Below are 20,785 nucleotides of genomic sequence, written 5' to 3' on the forward strand. Positions count from 1 at the left end.
AGCCGTGTGGAACGTAAATATAAAATAATGACTAGGAACGGGACATACTACTCCATTAACTAATTAGCTGTACAGGACGCGAGTGTACTCAAATACGCCAGTGTCGATGACCGCAGGCACAATTGAATAGATGATAACAGCTCTCGAACAGAAGTTATGTATTCGTTCTGTCCGAACGTATTTTTTCAAACTCAATCCAGAGTCCGAACTGCATTGTCCCCGGGGAAGGGGAGATGAAAACAGTTCACTTTTGTCGTCCGTCAACGGTGGACTGTGTTCGATGCGTGCAGGGATTGTAAGGGAGGATACGGGAGGGAGGGGGAAGGCCGTATTGTGTTCGGGACCCCCGTATCGCGTGCTCCGAACAGAGTGCTGGCAATTCGGATCGACGGGATGTTTCCAATTATCGAAGTCAGCAATTGAATCGTTGCCGCTGCAGCGAAGATCCTGGCAGGTGCGCGCGTTGGTCGAAGCGAGCGCAATCTAGATTTGAATTAATTAAGTTTGTACAAACTTTGGAGCGTGGCCTGCCATCTGTCGGCCGCGGGCGAAACTACGTGCCGGGGGCTAATTAGCGCGCGGTGGAGCGAGGGAGGAAGCCAAGGCGAGCGGCATTCAAAGATCCCGGCTCGGATGTGACGTGTACATTTGTACGGGCGGGGAAACGCCAGAGTCCCACAGCCCTTCCCTTGCGGATGATTAAGTTATCAGGGCCCAGCTGAAGTTGCGAGGGCTCCCCTTCTGCAAATGAAAGGGACCATTCGAAAACACGGCTGCTTCTTACTCAAGGAAAATCTTAACGACACACGCGAGAAGGAAAAAAAAAGTTTTACGTCTGAACTTTTTTTTCATTCGAAACGAAACATATCATAAAGCTTTTTTTTTTTTTTTTTTAAATTTCATACAAAATATGCGCGTTGCTCGATTAAATCAAACTTTAAACCTAGATGAAACATGCGTAACGTCAAGATCATGGCAGACATACAAAAGTAGGTACTGAGGTACTGTAACATATATCCAGTTTTAAGCACAACAAATAGAATTCATCATTCCTACATCACTCAATCAAATACTGATTTCTTTGAACTAACGAAATATTGGTCTAAGTACCCACTGTTTGAGTTTTTTTTTAAATTTCTAGTAATTATTTGTTGGTTATAAAGCGTAATTTGGTCCATCATCTCAATTGTTAAAATATTAAAAAAAAATAATAATAATTTTCTTACTTCAGAAAAAAAAACTTGTTTTGTTTATGAGCAAAATGGACTACTCTGCGAGAAGTTTTTTTTTACCAAATATTAGGTCATATTGAGCAAATCATGACCAAAATTATATCTTTTTGTAACATTTGTGATGCTTCATACGCCTAACGATGGTTGATAAGTATGAATTAGGAAATTTTAATTAATACTTATCAACCACATTCACAAATATATATATATAATCAGAAAGTACTTTCTGAAAGAGTACCTAAATAAGTCAAAGTTGAAACTTTTGGCTGAAGAAATGATGTAACTTAGGTTACGGCCACACGTGCGTGTTTTCACGCTGCTGTTACAGCGTGTTTTCACGCAGCGTGAGATCCTGAGCGACCGATGGCCACACGTACGTGTTTTCACGCTGAAGCCTAGCGCGCGATTTCACGCAGAATGAATCCGCTACCCGGCCACATGTGAGCGTTGTATTGTGAACTGGCACCCATCTATGCTTTGCAGGTTTGATTATGAATTCACTAGCTGCCCGACCCGGCTTCGCACGGCTATAATAATGGGAAAAAATTAAGCCACATCTCCCATTTACAAAAATGGTAAATAAAAAAAATTAAGTGAAAATTTATTACAATGCTGTATAATGTACCGATGGTTTCCCGACTCGTGTACACAACATAAAACTGATGTACCAGTACTTCGCTATGGCAGTCTACAGGCAGATCACTCTTGCGCCGCTCATTATACATGCCCCTCTTTGTGGGTACGCCACTGCCACGCGATGCTCGTTTTCATGGAGACGCAGAAGGCATGAACAATTTAAAATCCTGTTCTCATGCAGACAAAGTACCCACTGTTTCCTGGTTTTAACCACCCATGGGATCTAATTTTCATAAAATGTCATCCTGCGTAACATAAGGAACATTACTGTGAAGTTTCAAGTCTGTAAAATATATATACTTGAAAAAAAAGGGCAATTTTTGATATTTAAAGTACCCGCAAAATTTCAACGGTGATGAGGACTGCACTAACAATGCAATAGTCGTTGCCATCGAGATGAATGAAGCATCAACAAAGCAACAGCCGTTGCCATGGTGATTTCCTACAAAAAAAAACTGGAAATTTTGATATATTACGCCCCTGAAACTCCCCTTGGGATGGGATTTCCGCATAATCCGTTCTTAGTGAGCGTGTACATCACAAAATGAGTAACTATGATAAATTTCAAGTCAATCGGGTGTATAGTTTTAGAGATCTCATGATGAGTGAGTCAGTGAGTGGTATTTCGCTTATATATGTATATATATAATATAGATACAAGTCCTTGTCAGAATTGTAACGGGAGAGGAAAATTATTGATGGTCAGAAAAATGAAAATTAAATAAAAATAATAAAAATAATTCTAGTAAAAGAAAAAAACAAATTAAACACAGAGAGAGGAAAAGAAAACAATAGTTTAGGTTTGCGATTTAAAGTGATAAAAAGTATTTAAATACTAATTGAACTCTTATGAGGGTACTGATTGCTTCGTTGTTAATATCACACGGGTGTTTTTTACTTGTATGCTAAAATTAAGAATGATAAGGCATATAGTGCGTGGCAACAATGTTAATAGGCAATAGGAAATAAACTTCTAGCGCCTGCGGCATTGTCAACATACACTTCGTACGTGTACTGCATGTTGTATCTAACTCCCTCCAACGCATTTGATTCTAAATTGGACTTTAAGTAAGGATCCCTAATGTTATTGATAATATAATATAGCCTATAGCCTTCCTCGATAAATGTACAATCCAACACTGAAAGAATTTTTCACATCGGACCAGTGGTTTTGAGATTAGCACGTTCAAACAAACAAACAAACTCTTCAGCTTTATAATATTAGTATAGATTAAGCAAGAACGCTGCTGTGGTTTTAAGTGCTGTGCTGTTGTTTCGTAGGCGTCGTCGTCGGCGGAGGCATTCAAGAAAATACTGGGTCCATCCCATATTGAGTGAAACATCAACGAAAGGAAAATTTGTGCTCTTTCATAATAAACTAAAAGAAAATCCAGACAAGTTTTTTGAGTACTTCATAATGTCCTTAAACTCATATTAAAATACTTTTGTCTATGGTGAAATAAAATATATCAAAAAGTAACAGAGCAATGTGAGAATGTGTTAGTGCTGAAGAATGTGCCGAAAAATGTTCATGAAATAACTAAACTATATACACACGCGCGCGCGCGCGCGTGCTTTTGAGTTGATCATGGTTTTAAGGTCTTGGGGTATGAAAAGAAAAACTACATGAACATTTTCCGGAAGTCGTAACATATCGACTACAATGGGTAGTATTTCAGAACAGAACGCGGCGAGAATTCCCGCACGTGTGGCCGGGCATCGACTGAAACGCTGCGTGAAATCACGCCAACGAATTGGCCGCGGTGCATTTTCTTGCGGGCGACCTTGAAGACGCGCCTTTCTGTCCTCTCCCCGCCGGGAATTCACGCTGCGTCTGGCCGGTCTCATTCTCCTTGCTGCGGTTCATATTTCTGGCGTCTTTTCACGCAGAATCTCTGCGTGAAAACACGCTCGTGTGGCCGTAGCCTCAAAGAATGGTGATGAACACAAGTATGCTAACTGGACGTGCAGTCCTTTTAACGAGAGGTACTGAAAGTACATTTGACATTCCAAGTAAACAGGGGAAGGTCTTTTATTATATATATGTATGTATACATACATATATAATCCAGTTAGTGTACTCGCTCATTGCCTTTAACCTTCATAATGCTACTTGCCTATTCTACAATGTCCTGCATGTTGCTACTAAACCTAGATATTAAGAAAAATTTCGCTAAGAATTTGAAAATGTTTAAATATTTTGCTTGCTTTAATATATACCCATTATTGAAATCTTTTGAATATTTGGCACTACAATTTTAATTCAACAGGTGTTGATAAATAATCTTGTGATGGTACAGGTATTTCTGTTACTCCTTCAAATAAAAAAAAATACAAGTCCGAATATGTGTGATATTTTATATACCTTTTTTAATTCTCGGTCAGGTAAATGTCACGATGGCCGTGCGGTCCAAAACATATGTTTTCCAGCCCATAGGTCCGAGCTATCATGTTTCGAATCACCTCGGTTCCAATGTATTATGTATAAAAAATTAAATTTAATATATCGATAAGGACCACAACAACAAATGCAGGTAATAGAACATCGATCATACGTGCATGAGACAGAGCGAAGCTGGCTCTCTCTAGGAACAAACAACAGAAACAAAGCTGACGGTATCCAAGATGGCGGCCTCCATCAGAACAGAAAAAAAGATGGCGGTCCTTACATAATCCAAGATGGTGACCTCCAGCAACGAAAACAAGATGGCGGACATGATGTCAGAGTCGAAAAAAGTGGTTGTGACATCAGATAAAATTTGGCGTCCGTGACATTATAATTCAAGATGGCAACCGTAATGAAAATTGCAACGTTTGGGGATTGGGGCGCTCGATATCAAGATGGTAGAATTCAAGATTGTGACTGAGGTAAAAGGTCGAGGTCATCCAAGATGGCCGCCCTGACGTCAGATGTCGGTCGGTCATTGACCCCGGCACCAGTACCTCTACGGTCTACCCAGACCGAGCCGTAGGACAGGCCAATACATATTACTCACCGGTGCTATAAATACCGCCCGAAAGGTGTGTTCATACTCAAAGATTATGGCACATACCGTCACAACGTCATCAATAGTAGGAGTTTAACGAAACATGTTGTGTTCGCAATCACGTAGCTTCTTCGTACAGTAATCTCCACCAGGGACGTCGGAACGTTTTCATGAGGGGGGGGGGGGGGGATGCGAAAAGATGTATCACACTTACCTCAGTCCTAGAGCCGGGGGTTCGGGTGCCCTCCCCTGGAAAAATTTAGAATTTTAGATTCAAAATTGTGCTATTTAATGAGTTTCCGAACCAAAATATTAAATATACCATTCCAAGAATTTGATGACATAGTATGTATTAAATATGGATTAAAATATCGTGGGTAGTGGGTGACAAATAACCTAACCCATGTGATCTACCCCTTAGATTCGGTCTTGGAATGTAATGTCAATAGATATGATTTTCTAATCAATGTGATCACCAATGCAACGTTTGTAACTACTGGTTGAGAAAAATACTACTAGGACCAAACATTTACTCTGGGAAAAGGAGGGGGGCGAAATGCTACTCTCGCCCCCCCCCCCCCCCATGCATAACAGCACGGGGGCGACTCGTCCCTGCTGCCCCCCCCCCCCCCCCCTGTTCCGACGTCCCTGATCTCCACGACCTTCGTTGCTTATCGTGTCTTGTATCGCAGAATGTGTGTTCGTAATCAGTCCGCAGGGCCCCGTTACGATTCGGACCCCACGCCGGCCCGTTCCATTTTTCATTTTTTTGTCAAAAATATAGAAGTTATTGCGATGGTTAAAAAATATATATTTAGCATGTAATTTAAAGGCTAGTCAGTTAAATTTTTCAATTTATTATTTCGTATGATAAAAATCTTTCTTAAATTTTATTGTCTCACGAAAAATGCGAATTTACCGGAATTTGGTCGTAAGAATTAATAAAACCAACCCGAAAATGAATTATCAGGAAAGAATACAAACATTTCTCAAGTTAAATAAGCGAAAGCAATGTTGAAATTTAATTTCCAGATTAAATTTAAAAAACTTTGTTTTAAAGAGTTTATTTGTCAATTTTTCCGGGGAAGGGCAGGGTTTGACATATACCCCTCAGGCCCCGGTAAGGCCGCTCTTCAAAATAGAGTCTGTCCACAAAAGAATGTCCCAGTAAAAAAATTCAATAATATCAGCTGTAAGCGTTGTAGAGTGTGGCTCAAAGTAACAATTAAAGAGCAATCAAAAAAGTTTAGACAAGCGAATGCGCGAATACTGCTTGGTTGTTTTCTCGCTTGCAGGGCGAAAAAAATGGCTATTTCCCCAGTTAGTAGAGGGTGAACCTGTAAACCTTATTTGGCAAAAGGATGGAGCCCCTCCCCATTGGAATCTCTCTCTGTACGAGAGTGATTGAACGTCCAAGTCCCTGACCGTTGGATTGGTCGCAGTGGTCGAGTCGGCAGAGCTTTTTTTCGCTGGCCTCCACGTTCACCTGACATAACGCCATGCGATTTTTTCCTTTGGGGCTTTATAACCGATCGTGTCTACGTTCCGCCACTTTCTAATTATTTGCCAGAGTTGAGACGCAGTGTTTAAGAGGCTATTGCTTCCATTATTCCAGACGTGTTAACCAAAGTGTGGGAAGAATTTGACTTAGGTTGGATGTGTGCCGTTGTATGGCTAAAAATTTGATGTATGATTTGTTGTAAATAGTCTCGATTAAAGTTTTAGGATATAACATTGAAACTAGGACATTATTTTACGGACACTCTATATTATGCCCCAAAAACAGCAAATGACCCAGGGCCGCGCAAAGTCTACGCCACTACTCGCAAGCAGGGACCACAGTTGTTCGCCGCTCGCTCGTATCTTTGTTACGTCACTATTATCGATACAAACTATTTGCAAGCACAGTAGGGACTCAAGCATGGCGCCGCCCGGGAGAGATACTGCACAGGCGAGCGTTAAAACGGTACTCGCGAGAGACGTGTGAGCATCCAACCTCGGTAACGCTCAAATTCACGTGTTCTCACGTTGCAAACACACTTATAGTACGAAACTCGGAAACCAAAGTAGTGCCGAGCGTTTCTTGACGCGAATCACACGTAATTTCCGTACCCGCCGCTAGAATTCGCTGCCGGAGCAGCTACTTCGACAATCGAAACATTCGATTTGTAGACAGAAATTTTAAACTATATAATAAAACGGCTGCGATGAAATCGAGAAAAAAAAAAGACTTGATAAAATACTAAACCCCGGCTTTGCATCTGATTTTCAACAATGAATTTTTATTAAAGTACTGCCCATCTTGTTGAAATTCACGTAAAAGTAAATACCATAACGTTGTTTCCCCTTGTATTTGTGAACTTACGTTCGCGCCACCCGCCACAGATGGCAGCAGCGTGGTTACACATCTCCAGCCCGATGACCAAATGGACTCGTGCCAGATGCCGTGAGCCCAGAGCCGAGATGGTGCGCACGCAGAACCCGAAGATGCAGGAACGCGGACTGTTCCCGCGCGCTGTGAGCTGTCCCGGTTACCTTTGAGCGCCGGGCAGATCCTCCTCCAGATGGACAGACAGCCGCAGCGGTGGAACTGCCCCAGGGCGAGCTCCATGTAGAAGAGCGGCAGTCCGCCGAACACCAGCATCAGGCAGTAGGGGATGAGGAAGGCGCCTGCAACAGCCACCAGTCGTAACACTCGCAACACCCCACAACACTTCCCAAATATTCTCCTCTGACTACCAATAACCCGTTCGGACGTGAATACGTCATATAATTCGGGATGCCAGTTTGAAAAATGAAGTGTCGCGAAAATATATTGGATTTTGGAACGTTTCATAAAAACATTCTGGTAGGCTGAATTTTGGACTACAGACGCCAGAGGATTGTTTCACCATCGCGCCGAACGGGAATTTTGTGTATTAAATAAATAATATAATTTTAAAAAATTGACGTTGTTTAAATTTTTTACGTGAATTCGAGAACGTCTTACTTGACGGTTGGGCCACGCTAGAAAAATTGCGACACCAAAAAAAAAAAAGTACTTTTCAGCGGTAGGCAAAGAAAAAATTTGCATTATATAATTAATTTTGGCGTCCAACAATAATAAAAAAATCTATACTATTGATGTAAATAAATAATAATTTACGTTTGCCAGACACTTGAAGCCTCCTTTGATTTTTGATTATTACAAGTCCCCTCACACGCACCAGTTTTCCAAAAAATAAGTAAAAGCAGGGGTTTAAACTTGTTTTAGAGTCCAGTTCAAATGAATTTTTAGTATTTTTACAATTTTATGAATATATTTATGTCGCCATATTTCATCCAATATGCATAAACAAAAACCTATTAAAACAACTAATCAATCTCAACATTACACTGTCCTCGATGATCAACAATTTCAATGAGTAATGTCGAGGGCTATTATCGAGTAATCGACTTTTCGGTCGCCTAAGCGATCATTGACGGCAACTGGTGCCGGGTACACTAAGCATGTTTGCAACCTGGTTCACAAAGATAACATTCGTGTTACTTCCTGCATACGGCAATGCAAATATCTTGCAGCAGTTACAAAATGCTTTGCTGAGTCAAAAAAAATTATTTATGAAGAAAACGTTGTCTTGCGTGTATAACATTCCATCTACTTGAATGTAAAGAAACATTTTCGGTGGGTCAACAAAACCTAGTTGAACGAAATAATTTCGTTGTTTAAACCAACTTATCAGTAAAGCTTAATGCAATCACAACCTGTTTGATAATAAAGCTTTGACAATAAAATCACGGATATGTTCTCTCTGCCCGTAAATGAATGTTCCCACTTGTACGTGGGAATCAACTTACTACATTTTTAACTACTAGCTTTTGTATGAATAATTTTTCTTTGAAAGATATTTTTATAGTACTGAAGCAAAATATTACGCGTGTGCATTGAATAAATATTCATATATCTGTATTTCCTCTTATTTATGAGTTTTAAGGACATTAAAAGTATTTTTTTTTAAGAAACTAAATGTTTTAGACTAGGAAGTTTCGTTTGATTGCCTTAAAATCCGAAAAGGCAACTGTTAGTACGTCACATAAATGAAAACAAACCTATTTATAATATCCACATAAATTGAATAAGAAAATATTGATTTATTAAAATATTTTTAATTAATTAATATTTAATAGTATTTTTAACGGTATGTTTTCATTTATTTTTAACAATTTTCAAAGTTTTCATGTATGTAAATGTGCTTTAAAACGTAGCTCTTATATAATTTTAAGTTCTTATTTGCGTAGAAGTTATGAATTTGTCAGTGTATCACCAAAACAATACAAGTCTTAAATATTGACTTTCCCCCTAGGTAACATCAGTAAAATATATACGATACAGATAAGTGTTTTGCAAGATGAATATAAGATCCAAAATATCATTTTTCCTGTACGTCATTTTTGCCTACCTGTTCTTCCCATGTTTGGGACTAATACATTCCCTATAAAAAAACTGTCATGCATGAAATAATATAGCAAACAAACCTAATAAGTTACATGTCCGCATAATACTTGAAAATTTTTTTTGTCGTAGTCCCCTAATTCAAACAAAGTTAGGACTGTTTTCATATGCCACCAATCTTAAAAGCAAACCTAAGATAATGAGAAATTTTCTTGGTGTTTGAACAAGACCTTTACAGTATGGTTTCGGTTGTAGGCCTAAACCTCTCTCTGTTAGAGCCTGTTTGATTGAGAATTGATGATCAAAGGGAGAGAAATTGAAATATAAGTTTTCAAGAGCCATCACTTTATTTTCCCCTAAATAGCAAAGGTTAGTTAAAATATAAAAAAACTAATGATTTAGTCTTCACTATATTTTTTTATTTATTTCATCTTTGATTAGTTGTAAAATTCATCACATGTATTGAAATAGTAGCTGACGGGTCTGTTTACCGTGGATGCAGTTACAACATATACTAAATTATTTACAATAATTACTAATTTTACCTAAACAGCTAAACAAGTTGCATCATGCTTCCGGGTGGTTCAGTCTTTTAACTCTCCTTGCTTTTCCATGGAGATGCCTTGGCCCGTGATTGTAACACCCATTCATGTTTGTTAATTTTAACATAGCAAGTAATGAGAAGGCGAAGAAAAATAATGTTAACCAACCAAATATCCTCAAATTTCTCGCCTTTATTCAATAAAACATCAACAGAGGAATTTACTGCTGCATTTCAAATATATTGTAGTATATTGTGTTTAAATATGTTTAAAATTTTTATTTGAATGGTGTGTTCCTCATTCAATAAAATAATAAAATATTTTCTTTCTAAAAAATAAAATAAAGGATAAAATATATTCTTTCTAGTTTTGTGTGTAAAATTTATTCGTATCACTGGAATAGGGGAAACTTGTATATTCACGGACGCAAATACGTACGATAGTTCATGAATGTCTCTCAATCATTGTTTGGACCTTCCAACAACTCAACTTCTCATCGAGGTTGTTTTCAAGATCACGTTTTTTTTTAAATACAAGAGCTACTGCATGTGCCCTAATTCAGTCGTGAAAAAAAGTCCAGTCGGATGGTACCAACCTCGATGAGTTAAATGTCAGCATGACTTGGGGTGATGAAGTTTGAGTCCCACATTGAGGATATGCGCTTTAAATATTAGTTAGATTGCAAGACGCCTCTCACAATGGCTCTTTTTTTTTTTTTTTCATTAATGCGTTCGCGTTTACAGTACGTTGATCAAAAGCCGGGAACGAAAATTTTTACCGGGTGTGGAGCGTATTAACGGGAACTATCGTAGTTGCGATGCTCAGCGCTTTGAGTGTTTCCTAGTAGCATTGAATATATTCATTATATCAATATATATATATATATATATATATATATATATATATATATTCAATGCTAGTATCGTCGTGTCGTGTCGGGTGGCTCTTTTATTCACATAACTGCGATCCGCAGCGCCAACACAGGGTTGCCAATGCCACCTGTCGCAGTTTCATTTGATTTTTGTTTGGCGCGGACTTGTACAAGAAGGAGTGACTTTGATGCTGAACGTTTTATCGGCGAGATAAATCGAGGTAGGGTGTTTGGGAATGTGTGTGGCCTCTGAAGACTGTCAAAACTAGGAACCTGAGAAGCCACAGAATTTGGTGTCCCTGCATTGTAAATACCACAGCTGCCAATAGCGTTCGCACATGCAAACGCGTGGTTGAAAGGGGTCTAAATCCGCGCTATTCAAAGATGCATAAACAAAGGGTTTAGATCTTGAATATGCTACACCTAGTGCATGATAGGACACGGTTGGTCCAGTTTTTTAGGGAATGGATTTTGGTTCCTATCCGTGACCTATCTGGCGCCCAAATTCCGCGCATGCGTAGAACTAACTTTTTCGTTGGTTTCGTCCAGATGGCGGACCCGTGTCTGGCGCCATTAACTCGTATATATTCAGTATTGGAGGACGTAACAAAGGTTATGGTGTTCCAAACAAAACTTTATGTTAGCAAAACTATACTAGATAATGTAATGATCATAACACGATATAATCGCACCTTAAAAAGTATTTGAGACGATTCAATTTTTGTGCCATGGTGCTGCTGTCTCTAGTATTTTTGCCGTAACAACTGTATCGATGGATCTGAAACGCCCGCTAGCATGCGTTCGCGCAGGGCACCGCTTATTAAAACTGTGTTTGATTACTTTCCTTGCCGGGATTTGGTTTGAACACGTTCTGGAATACTGCCCGCGAATTAGGTTACGGTTGTTCCCCGACAAGACTCACGAAACCATGCAGCGGTTAAGACGCTGGACTTTTATGTCCATCATTCTGCGGGAATCCTGATTTCGGTTTTCGATAGTCTCCTCAAAAATAATACTAGCCATGGCTGATTCCTTCTCTAACGTACAGAAAGGCGCTTGAACTCGTGTCATTTGGTTTGAGAGATTTTTGGCTCTAAATTTCAACAAGAATTAAATTCATTTTTTTAAAATTTAAATACGTTTCACGTCTAATTGCAACACAGAACGTCGTTGGGCCTCGAACTGCAACACAGAATGTCACTCATCCTAAAGGTTTTTTCGTCTTTCAAGTCCTTTAAGAATAGAATAACTGGAAAACAAATGCCGTCGAGCCGCTTGTTGTGGTTGGGGGGGAGGGGGGGGGGGGGTGACGGTGAGGGGAGGAGGGGTGTCCACCGCTGCTGACTCGCCGCGACGCAGTCTTCCGGGCCGACGCTCGCATCAGCGACCAACAGTCCCGCGAAGCAGCTGACCCGGCGATAATGCACTGCTGATACCGCCTTTGTCGCCGTCCCGCGCCCGGTATCAGCGCCCGCCCGCAGCCTGAACACGCGGCTTTCATTCCACCGGTGATTGCATCTGCCCGTGTTATCTTTCGTTCTGAAACAATGCACATGGTTGTGCGTTTTACAGTTTCCACTAGCTTGCCTGCTTATCGCAATTTTAAACGCGAAATCGCACGAACCGTTTTAATTACTAAAAATTTTAATATTCTGATAACATATATATCAATATTAAAAAAAATTAAAATGTTATGAAAATATATATTTTTTTCTCTCACGCGATGGTGAAACTGCACTTTAAATGAAGTAGCCTAAATGCCATGTTGTTTGATGGCCCAGCCACACAAACTGTGGCAGATCTCGGCGCGGCGTGCCTGGCAGCGGTTCGCGCGGACGAGCGGAGATTTACGACACAGCTTCTCCCCGACAGCCGAGCTGGCAGCGCGCAGCAACAGGTTGTTAGGGAGTATCGACCCCCTGCCTCCCGCCGCCGACGGGAGTCCTAACAGGACGCGAAGACTGCCGGCGCCCTCTCCCCGCGGCGGTGACAAACGACCTCCTCGCGGCAGGAAAATACGGCGGGGCGAGAGACTTCGCCCCGCGGCGACGTGTTTGTCGACAGATTCAGCAGCCCCGCACCTGGTGGCATTCCCGACCATGCAGTGGTCGCGGTACGTTGCAAGTCAGATTGCTTCCGGCCAGCAAATGGGTGGGGCTCCACCCAGCATCACGATGGCATTGAAGATCTGAGGCATAGCAATGGCGTATGTCCAAAAGCTTACATAAAGTCATGCACTCCCATTGCACAAATCTTTCAAAGATAATATCTGAGGCACATTTTACCTCCCATCGTTCAGCACGAAATGCAAATACTATTTTTCTACTTAAGAACTGACCAAGAAAATAATTGAAATATCCGTTAAAAAGGGTACTGTTACCTGACTAATGTTTTTGAAGTTACACTTCTTTACACTGGTTATGAAAAAAAAATGATGAGAATGAATTTTTACGATGCGCGCGCAGCATGCGACAATAATTGACAGGATGAAAAAAGGCTACATACAAATAAAAATTACATTTGGACTTTTAAATAATATATTATTTAGTGATTGATATTGATTACTGGTCCATATAATTAAAAACATTCTATTATTGCGAATATTAGTGATAAAAATTCTGTTTATAAATTTTTTTCAAGTGTAATTTCAAGTGTATTTATATAAGCGTATATGTTTCCGTATGTTTAATTTATTCGCTTTAATATTATGTTTTTATTTATTAAATAATTTATATTAATAACATATTTCGCACTTTTATTGATTTTCATTATTAATTTAAAGTTATCTCGATTATTTTACTAAATTAAATAATACAGTTTTTACACGTGTTATATTAATATTGAATAATGAGTATTATTTAATAATTTAAATCTTTTTGAATTTATACGTTACCAAGCGTATTTATAATAACACTCCAGTCCTTTAAATAATTTATATTCATTAATGATTTGCTTGCAAAATAAAGTTAGTTTTTTATTACGCCAAGTAAGTATAACTTCTAACTCGCGTATATAAGTACACGCACCCATTTTTTAAAAAATAAACTTCTCTGATTATAGTTTAATATTTTCGATCTCCAAAAATAATTATTTTGTAATCAAGATGTAAAAACATATATAGGAAATTGAGGGAACTGGCGTTTTAGAAAGTCTCTGTAAACCACAATTAAAATTCAAGTGTTAGGTAATATGTGCTAGTGTAAAGTTAAAGATTGGTTACATTGAAACTTATATGTACATATACCATACTTTATACGGTGTTTCTGGACCATTGCGTAAAACGCGTATGAGCTACTGGTCATTCAAAATAAATTAGTCGGGAACCTGACTTCAGGAGTGACCTCGAGTTTTCCAGGGATTTTCCCTGGAAGATAGTTGATGCGCGTAACGTATATATGTCGCCCGGCGCCTACTCCTCAGGGGAAGCTACAGTGCTAGTGGTGCTTCGTTTGCATATTTATTATGTGAATTTTATTAAATTTGAAACTTTGTCATGTGTAGTGTGGTATAGGTTCAGGGTGTCGTGTTGGTCAATTTCTGGGTGCCATCTTTTATTCCACTGACCTTTAAATTTGGCCTTGACCTTTAAATGTGACATCTCGACTGAAATATGTTGTTCCGAGAAACATTTGACGCTCCAATTACATTTTTACAAAAAAAATTTTTTTTTTTAATCGAAGAAGCCAAACTGGAATCTGAAATTTTTTAGACTAACACCGTGTATTCGTGGACGTCATTTTGTATTATAGAATAGTCCGCCATCTTTGATGACCCCAAAACTGTCATCTCGAAAACCCTTTACTATTACTCTAAATTTAAAATTGTTTCATTAATATATTTATTGATTTTATTGATTTACATGCTTGGTTACATATAATAAAAGTAATTGAAGCTTAAATATAATTATCAAAATTACTTTTTCATTACCTTTTGACAAGCATGCTAATCATCCGCACTACTAACAAGAACTGGCTCTAAACATGACAACTGCACGGCTGGATATGACCTCTGACCTGCATTTCATGCCTCTTTTTGGAGCCTGAGACCGGAGCTCCATTTACACGCTAAGTACTGTATTGCATTTACATACTATGTACTGTATTGCGTTGACTAACATCATGGTGGTTCTCAGCCAGTTAACAAACACTGCAACCTGGATTCAATAACTGACGGACTCTGTCGAGGATACGAATTTTGCCCCTCCTCCCCCCTTTGCAAAGTCACACACCTCACTACGAGGGGTCGTGTGTTTGCATATCGAGCGTCGTGAAACCTCAGACTGTTGACGCGCCGTGAAATCGCGCGCTTGGCGGTAGGCAACAAGAGGCTGTTTCATGCTTTGCAGAATGCCTACCAGCCAGGCGCCGCGTATAGCACCCCGTGTCCTGAAGAGGCATTTTTCGCGTGTCTCGGTTTACGCATGGTTGTTGTTTATTGTAACGTTAGCTACTAACCCGTGTGTCCCGCAAATAAAACACTCAAATATTCAGATAGATAATTTTTCTCCAAAAAAAATAAGATGCCCCATGCATGTGCAGAAGCATAGAAGAGGCATTTTAGTTAAGGGGAAGGAAGAGTTATAACAAATCCATCTATAATTCGGCAGTGCCCATCGAGTTTTAATCAAATAAAGTTTTGTTATTTTTCGAGTTTGAAGTAGTACTAACCATATCAATATGTATTATTACGTAATTCTGGAATTTTGCACAACTACGTATTGTCAAATGATGTCTTGATATCTGTCCGTGTTCAAGCTCAAAAATAAGTAATAGCTGTGTGCCTTAACTTATTAAATTTTTTACTATTATCCATATTAGGTTGTAGTTTTTCTTAGAATCTTGTAGTATATCTTATGTTTTCCTAAACATCAGTATTGCTTGACTATTTCATGTTGGTTATTATTCATTATTTTTTACTCTCTCAAAAAGGCATTATTTTAATTCGTTAACTAACATTTATTTTGTATTTTTGTGAGTTGGTATGGATCAAATATGTTATATTGATTTCAGATTACATAATAATATAAAAATCATACATGTTTTACGAATTTCTTAGTGGTTAAGTGTAAGCGAAGACAATGAGACTTAACATCACCACCTAATATAATATTATCAGAACGGCGCTCTTCTCTTGCTTGTATAAGTAAGAGTTTAATGCATTCTAATGGTTGAGGTCTTCAAGACAACAGTGGTCTCCGAACTTCTTTGTCACCCGACTCATGAGCTCGTATAATATTAGCCTTACGCTGTCCTACTAGCCTGATCTGAGAAATGTTTGCCTAAAATCACCCAAGCGATAGTACACATGTTTTGTACATATTCATACGAAGCTACTTTTGTTTAGTTACAACACAAACAATCTAACACAATATTTGAAGTCAAACATTCACATGTAGGTCTGGAATAATTCACTAGATGTTGAAGATCGATGTTTAAAGGAAATAATAACACGGGAAAGTCACAATAAGGAAGTAAAATAGTTTTATATAAATTTGGGTTTGTAAACACTGAGACATCGTTTGTCAATGTACGTCAATAAAAGTCGTATGGTGTGTCTTTGAGCTAAACAAAGTATAGATGATGTTGATATAAATTTTTTTTAAATATAATATGAATGTGAAATCTGTGGATATTAATGGGTAATTAAGTGATTGGTTAAAATATTTTATTAATTATATTCCCTGAAAATATTTGTTAGATGATAACTGAGAATTAGCCACTAAAATATTTTGTTTTTAGGAATTACTGCAAAAGAATTACTGGTATTTTTACATTCACGAAGGAGAAATTTACAGTAACTATAGTATGTTGCTAGATAACCGATACTTAAAGATTAGGTTTTTAACGCATATAAACATTACTTGCAAAGAAAAAAATTTTTCTCATGACTATTTATTTAACAAATTACACATAGTTAATTCAATGCGAATTTACAAATTACATTGAATATAAGTACTACCATAATCATTTGTCACTAAAATCACACTCGCAACTAAGCTGTATCCTATATATCTTAACCCCACTACTTCATGCTCGTCAATAGCTTTCATACTAAACTTCACACAGTTCTTGGACACCACAAGCCTTCCCCTATTACTCACGAGGCACAGTCTCTGCACATTCGCCGAACCAACACTCATCGTAGTTACAACCTAGCTTTTCTTTTTTAAATTTAACTAGTGCGACACGACACTATACCTTCTTCTCGCTTCCCGTGACAGACACGAACCACTGACTCGCCTAAAACAGAACTGTCTGGCCAACAATAAATCGTGGCTTAAATAGTCTCGGTTAAATTGTGCAGGAAGTTCACTAAATATCTATGATGGCGTAACAGTCCTTACTTGCCTCACACAGTCCAGAGGTTTCTATTTTGTAGTAAAATCAGTGAGGTGTCGAAGAGGCCATAGATAATTTGTACTGGCATGCATAACATATAGATCCACAATGAAAGACGTAAACGCGACTCCAGGTTCACTAAAACTTTTTTTTACTATTTAATATTTTTAACCTAATTTTCATCACGATTCGACGTGAACTTAGTGGGCTGATTTACTTCATAGTATGCCTGGAATATAATTGCTATGTTTAACATCTCTTTAGTGCCTTCTAAACTAGTTATGCCACAAAACATTAAAGATATCCGTAGTACACACATTTGGCTGTAATCACTGCTCTGGTGTGGAACACATGTGTTTTATCGCTTGCTATTACGACACAAGGGTATCAAGTACCAATTAGCAAAGTGAAAATTGCTCCTTGCTTAGAACAACATTCGTCCATCTACACACTGCACTAGATATGCATTTACTAACTTTAAAAAAAACATTTCTAACATGTCACTTAACTTAAATAATAACAATTTCTGCAAACAATTTATGAAAAATGAATTTAAAATCACTTGGTTTGTAGTATCTGTGAATGCCTTCTACGCTGAATAATTTACTAACATGTTGAAACGATATTTTACGAGCACTAATTACAGTCTCTCCTAACATTTAAAAATTCAAACATCCCGCAAGGAAGAATTTTGCCAGGAATAAAACACTACCTACAGTTTCGTATTTAATCATGATAAAATAAAAAAAATGCAATATTTAAGATATCATCGATAGATGAGATGGGAAGAATGGAAACTTACAGTACTTGGTATTTTGGTGCTTGAAATAAATATGGTGCAATAAAAGACCCAATGACTTCGAAATATTGGCTTTCAAAAGCGATTATTCAGCAATCAAGTAAAAAAAAATCTTAAAAATATAATTTTGTACAACAATAGCATAACCCGGCAGTGTTTATTTATTTACCTCTATTCATCTTAAATGGATGGTTTGTATGTAATCTAGAATCTATAAAGCCTTTTAGAAAAAAAATTGGAAAACAAAAAATCACTCATATTGATAAGATCCTATTATTTTTATTGGTATCAATTGATGATAAATTTATCTTAATAATTCACGTGAAGGGACAATATTTTTGACTATTCCAATCGCCATACAATCGAACCAAATTAAAATAGTTCATATCTAGCGTAACGTAAGTGGATATACAATATTTTTGTAAAATAACACCGTTTTCAAATACCTATGTACATAAATTTTCACGCTGATTGTTTGAACGGCGTAGAAGTTTATGCGCTGCAGCGCCATCTAGTGGAGAGTTATAGCAAAACATTTTACATAAAATAAAATAAAACACTCAGAGATTCCAATTTTCATGGTGGTTGGTCAACCGGTGTCGGAGTTTATCAACGTCATATTTACCAACATCTATTTATTTATCTATATGTACATTATTTTTAAAAGTTTTATATTTATTCAAGCCAACTACTATGAATAATATTTATTTTGCATACTTTTATATAAAAGTTAAATTTAGTAACCGTGGATAAAATTTTGTTGAATTCTGGAAATATTTAGTTTGATTAAAAAAGTGTACTTCCAATTCTCAATTTTTAAGCCAAAAGTCTTAGTTATTAAAATTCTAAACGTTTTTACTCACGTGTAATATTTTTCATTCACGTAAGTTTAATGAATTCAGAGATTTATATTATACATTTAAAATTTTTTATGAGTATTATTTTTAAAAAAATGTGTACCGAATATATTTGCTCAGTGCTAACTTTGAGAATTGCAGGTTGTTTACGTTTCCCTTAAAAATTATGTGGGCAAAAATGAAAATATATAATGATAAAAACATATAAGGTAGCATTTTATGCCACAATCCCACATTCATGTGGTGATGAGATTAGGAAAATTAGGATCAAGATCTAAATTAAGAAAAGCACCGAGTTGTTAACGAAGTGTTTGGACAGCTATCGCAACTTGGTGTCCTACCAGCTTAGACTTCAATTCTCTGCATTTTGAAGTGCTGACTATTTCTAGTTTATAAAAACCTACATACTCAGCATTATTACACATTGATTCCACAGTAGGGACACGTGTCCTAGTTTTAATGGGAAATATGAATTTGCGTAATATTGCCAGAAATAATCATACAGCTTCTTAACTAATGAAAATAAATACGTAAAAGGTAAAGGAAATGTGTATGGTTAAATTTGACGGAAAATTAAAATAAAGTGACAGATGATAGAAGTGTACCATGGTTTTAGAAGTGTACAGTTTTTTTTTTCGATTAACCTGATTAGTGTGTGAGTTATACTATAATTACCGGCAGTAGATGCAGGAAACGTTTGAATTTGACTGTATAATCTTTATTTTTCAAGAGACATAAATGAATAAAAACCGTAAACCATTCGAATGAAATTGAAATAATTCCCATACGCCTTTATTATTGCGGAACTAAAGTTACTCGTCCAATGGATTCCCTTGATGTTTCTCGTCGGTGATGAATAAGTCTGTAAAGCTTCGTCAGCCGTGACACGTTAATGTTGCGAGGAAGCTGACTCGATGGCGTAGCACGTGATTCATGATCACATATTCGGCTACCAAGTTACTCGGAGGATGTCCTGTTGGCTGCGTCGTCTCTGTATTGATAGAACGCAATATTTTAACGCCAAAATGAGACACATCTGCCGATAAGTCGATAGTTCCAAGATACGCGGAGATATACCACAGACAAAACACAATGCAGCGATAAAACGGCCAGGCATTTTTTTTATTTCTTTCGTGTGTGTGTGTGTGTTCTCAACTAGACGTTTGTTTATGCGGTTGTTCCACTGAGCGCATCCCGGACTCTCCCTACGAGTCGGGGCAATTTATTGGATTGAGGGCTGAGTTAGCGGGGGCGGAGGGTTTCATTTGGCGACCGCAGGTTTAGCCTCAACGCCCTTCTCTCCCTCCCTCCCCCCTGCCGCGGAACAGCACCGCCTGTTGGAAAGGGGGGGGGGGGGGGGTTCCCCCAGGCGGCACTTCTCACCCCGATACCGGACTCGGAGAAGGGACAAAAAAACAACTACAATAACTCCTGGAATCTGCGACACATTCATTCGTCGAGAACTTTTGTTCCTCTCTGACGAGGCCTTCCGGGCACGAAATAAACGGGTGAAGGAGGGGGGGGGGGGGGGGGGGGTGAGTTGTAACTCAGGGCAGCAACGAACAGGCAAGGGAAGAAAAAAAAAACAGAGCTGGGGACAGGCTATCCACATTTTTAGAACATAATTTATCAGCCTGAAATCTTTAAAGCGGCAAATTCTGGGTTTGGGAGGAGGAAAGAAAAAAAATTCCTTTGAATATGCCAACACATTATTGTTTGTATTTTGGCTGGATGCATGTTAAGTTAAGTTTTAGTTAAATATTTATTTACTTTAACATATTTAAAAATATCATTAACACTATTAAAAACAATATGAAGCTCAAGTTCGATTCTTGAAGGAGCGCCTAGAATAAAGATTATATTAGCAAATACATGTGAATTTATAATTAAAAAAACATTCATGCAATTAAATTTTTATTTTTAAAATATAAAAAGCATATTTACGTTTTTAAGATACAAAAAATATCCTTTTATGTCAAAATGTTCCTTGAAGTGCTGAACGAACATTACCAGAGCATTGTAGCAGAGGAAAACACAGACGTTTCTTTAAAAGCTTCTGTCGGGGATAAATAATGCAGTCCTTCCCATCCA

The 20,785-nt window shown here is 38.0% G+C and overlaps 1 protein-coding gene across 2 annotated transcripts in view; it reads right to left on the bottom strand.

Moving 5' to 3' along the window:
* LOC134530485 (sodium-dependent serotonin transporter) overlaps positions 1–20,785 on the bottom strand; it is a 187,012-nt gene that overhangs the window by 53,244 nt on the left and 112,983 nt on the right. For both annotated transcript variants that reach the window (XM_063365329.1, XM_063365330.1), the window contains one exon: positions 7,391–7,525. In XM_063365329.1, coding sequence (XP_063221399.1) covers positions 7,391–7,525 — 135 coding nt within the window. The remainder of the gene's footprint in view (positions 1–7,390; positions 7,526–20,785) is intronic.

The sequence above is a fragment of the Bacillus rossius genome, chromosome 3, assembly GCF_032445375.1.
Source record: "Bacillus rossius redtenbacheri isolate Brsri chromosome 3, Brsri_v3, whole genome shotgun sequence".
NCBI lineage: Eukaryota > Metazoa > Arthropoda > Insecta > Phasmatodea > Bacillidae > Bacillus > Bacillus rossius.